The 15,255-nt window shown below is 41.5% G+C and overlaps 1 protein-coding gene across 1 annotated transcript; it reads right to left on the bottom strand.

Moving 5' to 3' along the window:
• Nucleotides 1-8,689: 8,689 nt before the first annotated feature.
• Nucleotides 8,690-12,417, bottom strand: LOC149090208 (mitochondrial intermediate peptidase). The gene has a single exon (XM_089232761.1). The coding sequence runs from the start codon at nucleotides 12,283-12,285 to the stop codon at nucleotides 10,183-10,185; it is 2,103 nt and encodes a 700-aa protein (XP_089088887.1). The 5' UTR covers nucleotides 12,286-12,417; the 3' UTR covers nucleotides 8,690-10,182.
• Between the last annotated feature and the right edge of the window lie 2,838 nt (nucleotides 12,418-15,255).

Below are 15,255 nucleotides of genomic sequence, written 5' to 3'. Positions count from 1 at the left end.
AATTTTCATAAATTCTGAAATTTTCATAAATTCTGAAATCAATTTTCATAAATTCTGAAATCAATTTTCATAAATTCTGAAATCAATTTTCATAAATTCTGAAATCAATTTTCATAAATTCTGAAATCAATTTTCATAAATTCTGAAATCAATTTTCATAAATTCTGAAATCAATTTTCATAAATTCTGAAATCAATTTTCATTCTGAAATCAATTTTCATAAATTCTGAAATCAATTTTCATTCTGAAATCAATTTTCATAAATTCTGAAATCAATTTTCATAAATTCTGAAATCAATTTTCATAAATTCTGAAATCAATTTTCATAAATTCTGAAATCAATTTTCATAAATTCTGAAATCAATTTTCATAAATTCTGAAATTTTTGTTCATTCTGAAATCAATTTTCATAAATTCTGAAATTTTTGTTCATTCTGAAATCAATTTTCATAAATTCTGAAATTTTTGTTCATTCTGAAATCAATTTTCATAAATTCTGAAATTTTTGTTCATTCTGAAATCAATTTTTGTTCATTCTGAAATCAATTTTTGTTCATTCTGAAATCAATTTTTGTTCATTCTGAAATCAATTTTCATAAATTCTGAAATTTTTGTTCATTCTGAAATCAATTTTTGTTCATTCTGAAATCAATTTTTGTTCATTCTGAAATCAATTTTTGTTCATTCTGAAATCAATTTTCATAAATTCTGAAATTTTCATAAATTCTGAAATTTTTGTTCATTCTGAAATCAATTTTCATAAATTCTGAAATTTTTGTTCATTCTGAAATCAATTTTCATAAATTCTGAAATTTTTGTTCATTCTGAAATAAATTCTGAATAAATTTATCGTTGATTCTAAGTAAATTTCTCTAAATTTCTCATCGATTCTGAATAAATTTCTCATTGATTCTGAATAAATTTCTCATTGATTCTGAATAAATTTCTCATTAATTCTGAATAAATTTCTCATCAATTCTGAATACATTTTTCATTAATTCTGAATAAATTTCTCATCGATTCTGTGTGAATAAACTTTTCATCGATTCTGTGTGAATAAACTTTTCATCGATTCTGTGTGAATAAACTTTTCATCGATTCTGTGTGAATAAACTTTTCATCGATTCTGTGTGAATAAACTTTTCATCGATTCTGTGTGAATAAACTTTTCATCAATCCTGAATGCATTTCTTTCAATAATTATGGAAAAATTTTTGATCGTGTATAAGACATCACAGAGAACACGTCGCACGTGTCGCGTGTTTAATAGAGCGCTGTTGCGCGTTTGAGTTGATCGACCATTTTTGAACAGAGTTTTGGAACGTTTGAAATTCAGTGTCGTGAATTTGTGAAAATTCAGTGTCGAGCTTGTTTATTTTATTTATTTTTTCCTCTACTCTGCAAAAAATCACGATCGCTTTGGAACCCGATTATTCCTCCAGGATGTCCAGCTCAGATTTCGAACAAGGGATGAAGGCTCTGAAGAAAAAAGTCGTTCCGGACCTGAAGTTGCAGCCCGATGCGCTGGACTTGTTGGCATATCTATGCGCAGACTTGAACGTAAAACTGGTCAAAGAAGCGAAGGAAGCCTACAAGATCAACAAGAAAAAGCTCACCAAAGGGATGAACGATTCAATGGCAGAAATGGCATCAAAAAAAGTCATCAAAACACAGATCAAGAACTTCGCTGTCACCGAAGCCCAGAGGTACGTCACGAAATTTGGAGCCGGCGAAATCCGATACAACCCGTTACCCGTCGTCCAAGAATACGAGGAAGAACTCAAGGAAGCCGCGAAAATGAAAGCTCAGATTCCGAAACCCGTAGGGCACGACTTTCATCCGGGGGTGAAGAACCTGCTGAGCTACACGCACAGCGAGAAGCAGTTGGACACGGAAACCAAGACATTCTTTGGGGAATGGATCCATGATAATATCTTGGCGATATTAGATGCGGCTCGATCTACGAACGGGAAGATCGGTGCTAAAGAGATGGAAAATGCGATAAGGGTCAAGCTGGGACCTCAGATGGCCTTAATTGGTCACGCGGAAGGATCAGAGAAAGTCAACCTGTATTCGACGGGAATGCTACATTTGGAGAAAGATGAGGACATTCATCCACTGGCGCTCACGGGATCCAGCCTCTCGTACAGGGACCGTTCCCCTCTTCACAGACCAACTGAAAAACCAGGAGTTGTCGAACAGCGAGCTCCAGAAGATTTCTCTAATGTATTCAGCAGCGGGATCAAGCTTTTAGCTTCCACTGTGGGCACCGGCTTGAAGTTGGACCCGAAGGCAACAAAACTGATGAACGCCTTGCTCGAGAACGTGTGTTCGGAGCTCGTTCACGTGTCAGTTTCCAAGACTCCTCCTAAGATAAGGATCGTCGGAATAGTCGAAGTTGAATCCGCAATCCAAGACACGTTAAAAGGCCAAATGGTCGACTGCGCTCTGAGCGAAGGTCGCAAAACCTTGAGCTTATATGAAGGAGGATTGATTTCCTTGCCGAAGTTGAAACCCCAACAGCAGCAGCAGCAGACTGCAGCGAAGAGGAAAAAAGTCGAGGCCCCCGCGAGCCCACCGAAAAAACACACTGCTTCATCAACGGAACTCGTCAAGCCAAAAAAGATTCCCACAATCGATTTCCTTCCAGGGATAATCACACTCATGAAAGAAGTGAACGAATTGGTTCATCTAGACAGAGCAGTCGGCCCTTTCATGAACAACGTCCTGCAGTCGGTCACCGATCTGCTGTCTTCGGACCTGGTTGGCCAAATGAACGTCATTACAGTCGAAAGCATCCGGGAATCGATCGCAAAAAAGTTTTCTGCCCGATTGTATGCCTACGCCAACCTCGCGGGTAGCAATGCCATCACTTCCGACCCAGATGCCAAGAAATTACTCCCAGTGGCGAAACCAACGGCTGTCTAATTACCTTGTTTCCCATCATACCGCTGAAGGAATCGTTGGGTCATCAGTTTGATCGTGACTTGAGGAGAAAAAAAAATTATAAAACAGTGAAAATATATATCGTAGACAGACATGTATCATGTGTACAGACAAAATAAAAATTCAGTTCATTAAGAGATCTGTGCACATTATCTACAGGGTGAATATGACATTCTCTGCCAAACAAAAGGGGGCTAGAGACGAGCCCGAGTGGAACATGAAAAACCCTACCAATTTGTCCTATCTCTAAGCTGCTTAGGCCGAAGCGTTTTCGAGTTATCGTGGGTAATCGATTATGGAAAAAATATGTGTCAAGTCTAAAAACCCTGCATTTGTGAAGTTTTTAAGAGACCTACACGCAAAATTAAACACATATTTGGAAAGAACAGAAAAAATAGTATAAGATATGACATCATTTTCAAATCGAAATATCTTGATTTATTGACGAGCAACAAACGCTGAAAGATTGGCAAAGTTCAAAATCGGATTGTTGCCAAAATTTTTCATCGCCAATTACGCAAGTACCTCTCTGGCTACAATCGGTCAAATTTATCAGAAACTTGTCCATTGCCAGTTTTCGAAAGAGCCTACAATGAACCATATTGGTGGTCTAATTCAAGAGAAATTTAGTTTTTGTTTGCAATGCATCACTGAAATCTGCGTTCGTCAAAGTAATTTTTGTAGGTTTTGGCGACAATTCGGTTTTTCACTTTACCGATCTCTAAGAGCTTGAAGCTCGCCATTCAATACAGATATCTTGTAGATAGAGGTAATATTGTCACCTTATAGGATTTTTTTCTGCAAACTCAAGTTGTCGCTAAAATCTCTAACAACTCTATTCGTTTGGCAGAGCATGTCACATTCACCCTATATATCGAAATTGTGAATATGAGGGTCTGTCAAACGATTACCAAGAGCACAGGGGGGAAGGAGAAGCTGAAAGTTCTCAGACGTTCCGTATATACGGGATTCAAGTCCGTACGTAGGAAGGGTGCGTTGTATTGTTTATTCATTAGTTATTTGGGGGCTCGGCCCCCAGGTTCCGGCACCTATGCCTGAAAGTACAGGGTGTCCTGGGTAAAGGTGTCCAAGAGAGTAACGGCTTATAGTGAGAGAACCACACATGATTACTTATAAATTGAAGTTGCATTGAAGAGGAAAAAACTTAAGTTAGGTTTATAAGTTCAACGTGAGCACTTTAAGTGGATCTGTAGATGTCCAAACGATACTCGATTCTTACCAGGTGCTTAGCGAATATGAGGTGTTATCAGGCCCGTAGCCAGAAATTTCGTTCGGAGGGGGACCACTTTCATTCCGGGGGGGGGGGACCAAAGTGATAGGACAATAGATTTGGCCCCCATCTTTTCCCCCTTTTTTTGGTCATTTTCTCCCATTTCGGGGGGCCCCCACTACGGCCTTGGGTGTTATTGAATCGACTGCTGCAGACGCTGTTTCAGAGCACGTAGGAAACTTCACGCTTCACTCAGTTGGTACACGGCATTTAACACGTGTCTGATTTATATCCAGCTAGTCTGAGCACGCACTGAACCTTATGCTGGGCTTTCACCTGCTGCTGCTACTACTACTACTATTAAACCGCATATGCCAGGAGTTCTCAAACTGTGTGCCTCCAACCTTTTTCAGGGGCGCTACGTTGCGGTGACCCTGTCAAAGGTTTTTTTTTTAAAATAATTTTTGCTAAAAAGCTTTAGGGAGCCGGCGGAGCTCACAGATAAGCATCAAATGGGGAAAAAGGGCACCTCAGGTGGAAAAGGTTTGAAAACCCATGGCATATGTATCTCATAAAAATTCTTAGAGACTTCTAAAGAATCGGTGCATATCGGAATGGGCTCATGTAAGTGTTGTGTACCTAACCCCACCAGCAAAGCTGAGCAGGATTCTGCAGCGCGAAAACCGGTTTTGGGATGTGAACTACGCAAAATCGACCATTAAAATTACTCGCGCTGTGCTAGCCACACCTCAAAAACAGGTTTTCTGAGGAATTCTGTGCAGTACTATGGGTGTGGACCCGGCTTAACGAGGAGCTTGTTTCTGAGGAACGCCTGTCATGTGTTCCAGAAGTGCTGCACATCTGTCTTCCGAATTCCGAAGCAAACAACTCGGCAGTACCGTAACTACACTGATCAACCGAACCGAGGCAATAACCCCTGGGCCCAAACCCTTCTTTTTTTTAGCATAACTCTCTCAAGGAAGCCCCAAGAAAAAAATTCTGCAGTTTATTTTGCCATGCATCACGTGCTATGAGTGAATTGTGTGCTTTCTGTATGGAGGGATTTTTTTCAAATAAGAGATCGGCTCGAATTTGCACTTTGAAATGGTAAAACCGCAAAATACCAACTTCAGACAATTAACGCAACTGCTGTGAAAGCATTGGATACTTTTAGCTCGGACACCCCGTATACTCATACGGTACCAGTTTGCAACTGCCTTGAACCTGTGGGTAGAGATGTCCTCTCCTTGTAACGCGGGAAAAGCCCAAGAAAGCCTTGGGGTTATAATCAATCTTTCAAAGCGATATTCATCTTGGTGTCTGAGGCTAACCTTCATGCATTTAGAGATTAGGGACTCCCTGTGTTAGTAAAAAAAACAAAGGGCTGGTCCCCCCCCCTCCCTTTGCTAGTAGTATGAAAGCCTCTGGTCATCTTAAGAGCATCATGGCCCCCGAACAAAATGATTTTTCTGAGGCCCTTTACCTGAATACAAATGCCTGGTTACCAATTTACAAGCTTAATCCAGAAAATCCTTTCTATAATTTATGCCTTTATTATGAAACCCACTCCCCCTTTGCTAGTAATATCAAGGCCTCTGGTCAGGGCCGTCTTAAGAGCATCATGAACCATGATTCATGGGGCCCAGGACAAAATGATATTTCTGCGGCCCTTTACCTGACTACAAATGTCTGCTTATCAATTTACAGGCTTAATCTAGAAATCCTTTCCATAATTTACGCCTTTTCTGCATTTGTGGACATACGGGGAGGGGGGCGTAGGTATGAGGATTACCACCTCCCACGCACATCTGGGTGATCTAATGCACAGGATGTCCTGTAAGTGCTAAGAACTGTCCGTCATAGAAATATTATTCCAATTCAAAAACTGCTCTAAGGCGTTCAAAAATTACCCCGTACTAATTTTGAGAGTGAAAATACAGTATGTAACAAAATACAAAAAATTGTAATTTTTTTTTTTTTTCAAACCGAGCACAACTCAAGTCTATTGCCATAGGCAATTTACTACCTAGTGAGTTGCGCCGGAATTATGTGTGTACCTAACAGTCTGAGTGCGTATCTAGTGTTGTGTATGATTTTTCAGTGCTGCCATCTATATCTCAGAAGTGAAGTGAGTGATGTGTAATGACTGAATATTTGTACTGTTTGTAGGACTGTTGCTCTCGGTGGGGCTCGAACCCGGATCCCCGCGATGAGAGTCCATCACTATGACCACTCGACCACCACAGCGGCAAAATTTTCATACTGTAACCTAACTTTCAATTATGAAGTTGTTGCCCCGTCTCTCCTGAGGCCTAACAAAAAAAGAAAAAAAAAATTCGAACAGGAATTTTTTTCTGTTGGCTTCAGGAGAGACAGGGCAGCAACCTTCTAACTGGAAATTAGAGGACAAGGGGGTGGGGAACCCATATGAAAATGTAGATTTTTCATTTTGCTACACACTGTATTTTCACTCCCAAAGCTGGTACAGGGTAATTTTTGAACGATTTTTGAGCAGTTTTTAAATTGAAATTATACCTCTATGACGAGCGGTTGATGAGAGATAAAGACCGCATTAGAACTTACAGGACACCCTGTATGCGGGGGCTGCAACTAGAGGGACCAGAGGGGAGGGGGCGCAGACTTCATCCTTTCACTTCTCCTTCAACAATATTGGGGGGGGGGGCGAAGTTCGTGCTTGCCCCGGCTGAGCAAACATATAGTTGCGGCCCTACCTGTATATGGGTGTTTAGTAGCTCATACATGATTTTCTCTACGGCAGGGGCTACGGTTTTTACTGCAAATTACATATAATCTCGGCTCAAGGGGTTGGGGGTTTCAACATCGAAAAAACCCCTTTGCATATGCAATGTAGCTTACATATATGTAATGCGATGATGATGTCAATACATATATGTAATGCGATGATCATCGCATCCCCCTCCCCAAACCTTCAAGTCCCCTTATGGTAAATAAATTGGGCTGGAAATAAAACTCTGAAAACATAAAAACCTGTTTTCACAATCGTACAAAAAAAAGGAATTGAACTTTATATTTGTTTGAAACTGAATTTTTAAAAAAGCGCATGCATTTTTTTCCTTCGAAACCCCCTAAATGCAGGACCGTCTTAAGAGTATCATGGGCCCCCGGGCCAATTGATTTTTCTGAGGCCCTACCAAACAACTTCTCGAAACTTTCAACCAGATCTCATTTTTGTGAGGCCTCTCTTAGCTTGAGGCCCCCGGGCCGTGCCGGGTGGGCCCATGCCTTAAGACAGCACTGCCTAAATGGCTGCAATACAATATTAAAATACATTACTGGGGGGGGGGGAGGGGAAGGAATGATAAAATTCCCTAAAAAATCACACTACTCCAACTGCAATACAGCTTTTCAAGGATTTTGAAATTGTGCAGGATTCTTTTTATTCTATTCATGGAAATTTTGGCGAACTTTTTTTTTGTGGTTGATGTTGAGACTTTTCCCCAAAGTGAAATTTTTTAAACTTCTCTCTCATCTCATTCAGGCCCGTAACTAGGCTTGTGTGTGTATAGGTACCTAACAGTCTGAGTGCGTATCTATCAGGGCCGCAACTGGGGGGGGGGGGGCAGGCGGATCTCGTGCCCCGGGCGCTGAACCCAAGGGGGCGCAAATTTCATTCTGAAACCTCTCCTTCAACATTACAAGGGAGCGTCATTGCCCCGGTTGACCCAAGCATCTAGTTGCTTCCCTGGTATCTAGTTCCGTGTTTTTGAATTTTCAGTACTGCCGCTGTGATGCTGATGGGGTTCGAACCCGGGCCTTCGCAATACGAGTCCGGCACTATGACCACTCAAGCAAATACCACTCTGCTCTTAATATTGTAAGACTGTTGTCTAACTTTCGAGGAGAAGAAAGAAATATCCCAAGGCATCAAAGTTTTAGCGAGGGAACTATCATTTTGTTTCAGCTCAAACATTTTTGAATATTCTTCTTCTGCTCTGAATCCTACTTTGTCATTTAAGGCTTGCAAAAACTCATAGACAAATTCAGGTGACCCTGCGATGCTGCTGTTCACCGCCCTATGAGCATAAGTAGGAAACCCACAGAGAGTTGCTAATCTGTAACGAGCCAAGAGAAGCTCGTCCAACAGATTTTCTTGCTGTTTATTCGGAAATAAATACATTTTATAAGCAGCTTCTCTGATGAGCTCCACTTCCGAATCTGCAAAATCCCTGGGCCCAGAGCCAAATGGGGGCCCCAAAGACTACCTTTTCTTTAGCATAACTTTTTCAAGAGGGTCCCCAAGAGATAAGCTACGGCCCTGCTCTCAATATTATTTACAACCAGATTCCGAACACAATATCAACAAATTCCATCTTACAAACCTATAATAAAACTTTTAGTCAAGAAAAAAGTTTAATGGCTTTGGGAACGTGAGATTTTTCTCACTATTTTACTTCCTTTTTTGTCATTCGATCAAAAATCTTTAAGAAAATGGACTTTCACAAAGAAAAGATTGAGAAACATTTGAATGCGTAAAAACTTCACATATTATTCATTTATTTATGCTTTATTTTATTTACTGGAAATTGTTGGACACATACAGTAGCCTCTCTTTAATCCAGCGTATAACAGACCAGGTTGTGCCGGATTACCAAAATCGCCAGATAACTGGAAGCCAATTAAAAAACATAAACTTCTGCACAAAGACATATAAGTGACAAGTTTTTCTCTTATATATATATTTGCTCAAAGAAAATCCACCTTAAAAACGCTGGATCACCGAATGGGCTGAACTAGTGCATAGCAAAATTTTCGAGAGTTTACTGTATTTTTAAAAATTTGAAGCTTTGAAATCAGGGTGTTCAATTAAAACACAGCATAATACACAAGCTGTAGGTAGGGCCACCTCAACAGCACTCTTGCAGGAATGCAACTGGGGGAGGGCATATGGATCTGGCATCCCGGGTGCTTAATGAGGAAGGGCACTGAGTTTTCTGTGTTTCTCTCCATTCAAAACTATGAGGGAGGGGTATCTACATCTATCCACCAAGATTGACACTGGACCCAGCAACCAAATAAATTTTCATTTCTAATTGCATCCTTGAGCAAATTGATTATTTTTTTAGGCTTCTATCTGACCAGAAATGATTGCTCACCAATTTGTAACTTTGTTCTTTTTTACAGCCGTTTTTTTTTTCCTGAAAATAGACTCGTATAAGTTTTGACTAATCTTTTTTCTCTGTCTTCACTCTTTTTCTCCTCACCCTTTTATGAATGAGACTTAGACTTGTTTTTCAGGTTTCCAACTCTGACGAGATCTTTCATTTTATTTATTCCTCACCCTTCACAAATTCAAAACATACCCATGCTCTCTATCTCGGCCGTCTTCAGGTGTTTTGGTTTTTATAGAGTTGATATCTAAAATCTTGAGTTCTCATTATAATGAGACCTCCCTGGATGTGCTAAGATGGCACTGGCTGTAACATGCAGAGATGATCGTTATGGACAGTAATCGAGACGAATTCTCGCTCTACCTTAAGTTTTTAACACATATCTTACACATCAATAAATATGTTTAAAATGAACATTGATATAAAGTCAATTCAATCATGCACAGTATTTGACAAATCCCAGGCATGAGATTGCCATGGCGACTATAGTATAAAAAGGGTATTGGCACCTAAAATTTTCCATATGTGATCGCTGTCAGTCTAAGAATGAGAAAAAAATTTCTGATATCATAATGATGTGTCTTCTAACATAGGAAAGGGGTCATCAAGTCCAAAAATATTATTCAGGACTTTTTTCCTAGGGGGGTGGGGGAAATATGCTTGCCTCCTGAGAAATTTGCATGGCATCTTAATTTTTTTCAGATTAGTCAAGTCCTGATCATACATGCCACCTGAAACACATTTAAAGCAAATTGAATTTTCTACAACAAGAATTACAGAGCAGCTTGAAAATCACAATGTCACTCAGTCAAAACGCGTTATAAACATTTCAGTATCAGCAGTGCAAAAAAATATTCATTGCATAACTTGATGTTTTTCATTAATATCTTGGATCAAAGCATCGGCAAGGCTTCCGGGTGTCACATTTGATCCAAGGAAGTCTTCGATGAGCAATTTTGGTGGTCTTGAGCCTCCAAAAGAGAGGAGTTGTTTCCTGTATTCTTGGCCATTCAAAGAGTTGAAAGGATCTTCAATGAAGAATCGATGCCAAACCCAAGAAGCAACTGCTCTGGAAACAAGATACGAGTAATACTTTGCACCATATCCTACCAAATGTCCAAATCGTAAGTGCCAAGCAGTGTTCGGTACATGGGGCAAACTGTAGAACTTATTCTGTGTGTTTGCTAAAAGTTCTGTGGTTGAACAACCTAATGGATGTTTTCCATGGCAAGCTTGATCAAAAGCAGCGTAAAAAACTTGGAGTTGAACTTCTGAAGCGGAAAACATCTTTTTAGAGCTCCAGATTTTACTGGCTAACTGTTCTGGGATGATTTCTCCCGTTTTATAGTGCCTCGCAAATTTCATCATAACCCTTGGATCCGACGAGAAATATTCCATCAAAACAGAAGGGACTTCAGCTAAGTCTGTAGAGCACCTTGTACCGGTAACATGCTGGTGGGTGGTTCTAGCGAGCATAGAATGCATAGCATGACCCATTTCATGAAACAAGTTATCAACCATTCCATGGGTCAGTAGGGAAGGTGTGGACCATGTCGGGGTAGGTAAATTCAGCATGAGTACTACAATTGGTCTCTGGTAAGTACCATCGTCAAGTAACTTTCCACCTTGAATTGTGTAGTGGCAGTCCTGATTAGGCTTGCCTGGTCTTTCATACAGATCACAGTAAATATGGCCTAAAATGTTATTGTTCTCGCACACCGCCAATTTCTTCACATCTTCGTGCCACGTTTCTCCTTCCCTGACTTCTTCTATTTCTAAAGAAACTCCATACAGCTCCTGAAAAATATAGTTTAAACCATCCATGCAAGCTCCAAGTGAAAAATAAGGACAGTAATCGCTGCTCTTAATATTGTAAGACTGTTGTCTAACTTTCGAGGAGAAGAAAGAAATATCCCAAGGCATCAAAGTTTTAGCGAGGGAACTATCATTTTGTTTCAGCTCAAACATTTTTGAATATTCTTCTTCCGCTCTGAATCTTACTTTGTCATTTAAGGCTTGCAAAAACTCATAGACAAATTCAGGTGACCCTGCAATACTGCCGTTCACCGCCCTATGAGCATAAGTAGGAAACCCACAGAGAGTTGCTAATCTGTAACGAGCCAAGAGAAGCTCGTCCAACAGATTTTCTTGCTGTTTATTCGGAAATAAATACATTTTATAAGCAGCTTCTCTGATGAGCTCCACTTCCGAATCTGCAAATAATCCTGTAACGAGCACGCTGTCTCCTTCGGTGGTGAAGCAATTCTTGATTGACTCAGGCAGCTGTGACTTCGAAACAGATCGGGGACTCAGACTTTCTCGCATGAAATGCGAACCAACATGTAAGATATAGTCATTATAGGCAACAACTTTTTCTCGCTCGATTTCTCCGAGGTGTATCCCACTCTGCTCAAAGTCGAACAGGAACAGTTTAGCCACGTGTTTGTCTTCTTCGGTAGTAGGTAAGAGATCACCATTATCAACAACATCCTTCAATTTCTCATACAATTGGCGGTCAGTGTTGAGTTTTTCCACGATGTTGTTGACAGTGATGGAGGCATCCTTGGCAGCGTACGCCACCCTCTCATCGGGGTGACCACTCCTCACGAACTCGGACAGGTCGGCGACTTTGCATAAAGTGTCCGAAAGTTCGTCGAATATGGTCACCATTTTCCGTCGCCGAGATGGGTTCAAGGCCTCCCTGACCAGCACCTCGGCGTTGCAGATCGCGTCGTCTTTCATGAGGTAAAACCCATTCGGATCCTGTAGAGCTTCGATCCCGAACAGTCCGGTCCGCCGCTGCTGTCGCCCCAAGAACTGGGAGCTCAAGAGCTTAGTCCTCGACGATTTGCTGTTGAACGCGAAGGCTAGAGGCGACCAAGTTGCTACGCCTCTTGTGATGTGACGGCCGCGGTAGAATTTTGAGATCATAACTGTAAATAGACGAACAGCATTCATCTTGTCGATCGGAACGAAGAAACTGAGACCGTGGCCAACATTATATATAGAAATCAAGCGTTTTGTTGTGACCGCTGGGATATGTCGTGAGAAGTGATGTAAATATAGACGTCTGTGACCGCTAGAAAAACGCACTGTTGTCAGATCAGCGATGCAACTTCGTTGAGCCCTTTTGACTAAATTCCCCTCACATTCTGAAAAATTGTGCTGCCATCTACCAGAAAATTACACCGACTTTTTTTTCCAAAAAATTCTTTTGTTTAATGAACTGACAAAACTTCCCGCAAGTGCCACAAAATTTCCCTCGTGTGGGCACATTTTAGCCAATTTTTTCCACGAATATAGAAAATTTCCCACGAGTTACCTTCACTGCGAAAGATGCTTAAAAGTTTCCAGCAAAAATCATCAATAAAAGCAGCCCGAAATGTTTAGACTCGTGCTGCTATCTAGGAAACAACAGGTCCTCGGAGTCAGGGCCATAGGGATTTTTGTCGCCCGGGGCAAACATTATTTTACTGCCCCTACATCATTAAAATTATATAATTTTATAACGGTGTTTTTTGTTCCCACCTAAAACTACCACCCCCTAAATTTTGCCCCCCCCCCTAGTTACGGCCCTACTCGGAGTCATATGATCAGTGCCATCGTAACACATCGGCATGCTTACCCAGGCACTGAGGCTTCAAGAGAAGAAGAAGAAAACATTAACTAAACGGCACCTTTCCCGAGCGCTTGTCACCTGCGGAACATTTATAGATCACTTAAGTCCCTCACGGTGCAGTTCACATCACTTAAGTGCCCGTGAAGATCACAGTTAAAGATCACACTTATTGACCGGCACTGCTCCATCCAGGATTGCGACTAGGTCACATTGTCACCCGGGGCAAAGCGGCATTTTAGCGTCCCTTACCATGTGGAAGAAGCAGTAAACGGCGAATATGACAACCTCCCCCTTCTGGTCCAGCTCCCGGGGCAGCATTTCCACCTACCCCCCTCCTAGTTACGGCCCTTGTTACACTCTTAAGCGGCTCGTAATGATGCAGTTTCACATCACTCAAGTTATCTGCACATAGCCGGGGATAGACTTGAAAGTATGGGGGGGGACACACACGTCATTATTGCTGGGAGGAGGCACGATGATGATGATGATGTCAATTTTAGTGTATATACATATACATTAGATCAATCGACTCCACCTTTGACGCTTGCGAGGGGATGCCACACAAATGATTCCCCGTATCTCCGCCCACGTATCTGAGGCACAATTCCAGATCAAAGAAGCGCCCCAAGTAGTCGCCTGACGTCATATATGACGGGAAAATTTGGTCATTTTCTCTGAATGACGTCAGTCAAAAAAATAATCCCGTCATTTCAAAGGAAAGTCAGGAATCAAAAGGAAGGCCAGGAAATGACGTGGTACTTGATGACCTTAATGAAATGACATGATATTAAATGGCGTAAATGATTTTGCATCATAAAAATCACGACTTCCAAAAAACGTTTTTATTGACGTCAGGCGGCAACTTGGGGCTCAATGCACATTACCGCGTGTCTTAAATGCAGTGCCTTCTGGAATGCACATTTTTCAAGTGTAAGCGAATGTATTTTGGTGATAAAAAAATCGCCCCTCCCCTTCAGTTTCGCCCTAAAAAAATCGCTTTCTTTCAGTTTTCGCCCTAAAAAGTAGGTCCCTTTAAGTTGGCACCTTCTGCAGCCGCGTAGTTCGCAGGATTCAAGATCCGGCCCTGCTTAGATGGCCCTTGCACAATTTCAGAACACAAGTGGCCTGTATGGCACAGGTGTACATCCCTCTAATCATAGGCACCGGAACCTCGGAGCTGCACTAATTTGAGCCCCTCCTCCAAATTTTATGAGAATGCTTAGCCCCCCTCCCCCCACCTCCAAAAAAAAAATTCATGAACATACAATGAAACGCGATATTTCACCGCCTGCGTACGGGCTTGACGAATGGCGATTTTCAGCCCCCCCCCCTTAATGTTTTCTTCACATCGGTGCCTCTGTTTCTAATGCCCCGGGCCGGTTTCAGACCGATAAGACCAGATGCATCCCCCCTTACATCTTTTAGAGATTTCAAGGCGTTCCCATGCCATGAAGCGTTTATTTATAAAACAAATTTTTGTATGCAACGAATTATTTTGAAAATGTTTGAGTATCTGAGCGTGCCAGTCTCAGATCACTCAAGTGACCCGCGGCATATTTATAGATCACTTGCATGACCTGCGGCACAATTCAAATGCACTTAAGCTGCCCGAGGCACATTTACAGATCTTAAGTGATTCGTGGCACATTTATTGACCGCGATTACTATGTACCTCGTCACCATGGGCGGAGATACGAGCATAAGGGACAATAACCCCCCCCCCCCTCCCAGCGTCAATGACGGAGTCGTCATATGCGTTACTGTGCTATCCGAAAGATAATTTTTGAAGGCTAATTTTACTCCTCTCCAAAGTTTTAAGGGGTGATTTTGTAAAATGAGGGGTATTTATTTTTTTTATGATAAACAGAGTAATGTTATATATATTGAAGAAATACACATATTTGAAATCTGAAGAAGTATTTTTACTCCTCTACGAAATTTAGAGGGGTAAAATGGAGTTTTGGTGAGTGAATTACACGTCTATATGCGTATTGGCGAACATGCGTATATATGAATTGGCATCACCATCATCATCATGCACCCCCCATCCCCCCCCCCCCCATGTCTGTGGTACTCTAGGGGTCATAGTGACGGACTCACACATCACGCGGTCCCGGGTTCGAACCCCCACCGTCGCACAGTGGTGGTCGACTGAAGTTGGTTTTATGTGGTTCCTAACTTCCCAGCTCGAATGCGAGCGATCATTACACTTCATTTCTGCAACATAGATAGCAGCACTGAAAAAATAAGACACAGCACTAGAAACACACCTCCGACTGGTGTGTACTTACACTTACACTACCGGCACA

The sequence above is a fragment of the Pholcus phalangioides genome, unplaced genomic scaffold, assembly GCF_987345545.1.
Source record: "Pholcus phalangioides strain wild (caught in Gottingen) unplaced genomic scaffold, Ppha-v1.0 ptg000001l_1, whole genome shotgun sequence".
Taxonomy (NCBI): Eukaryota; Metazoa; Arthropoda; class Arachnida; order Araneae; family Pholcidae; genus Pholcus; species Pholcus phalangioides.
This window is presented reverse-complemented; position numbering and strand designations above follow the sequence as displayed.

Bases quoted from the DNA above. Each gene is read 5' to 3' on its own strand.
- LOC149090208 (XM_089232761.1), bottom strand. From the start codon at position 12,285: ATGAATGCTGTTCGTCTATTTACAGTTATGATCTCAAAATTCTACCGC.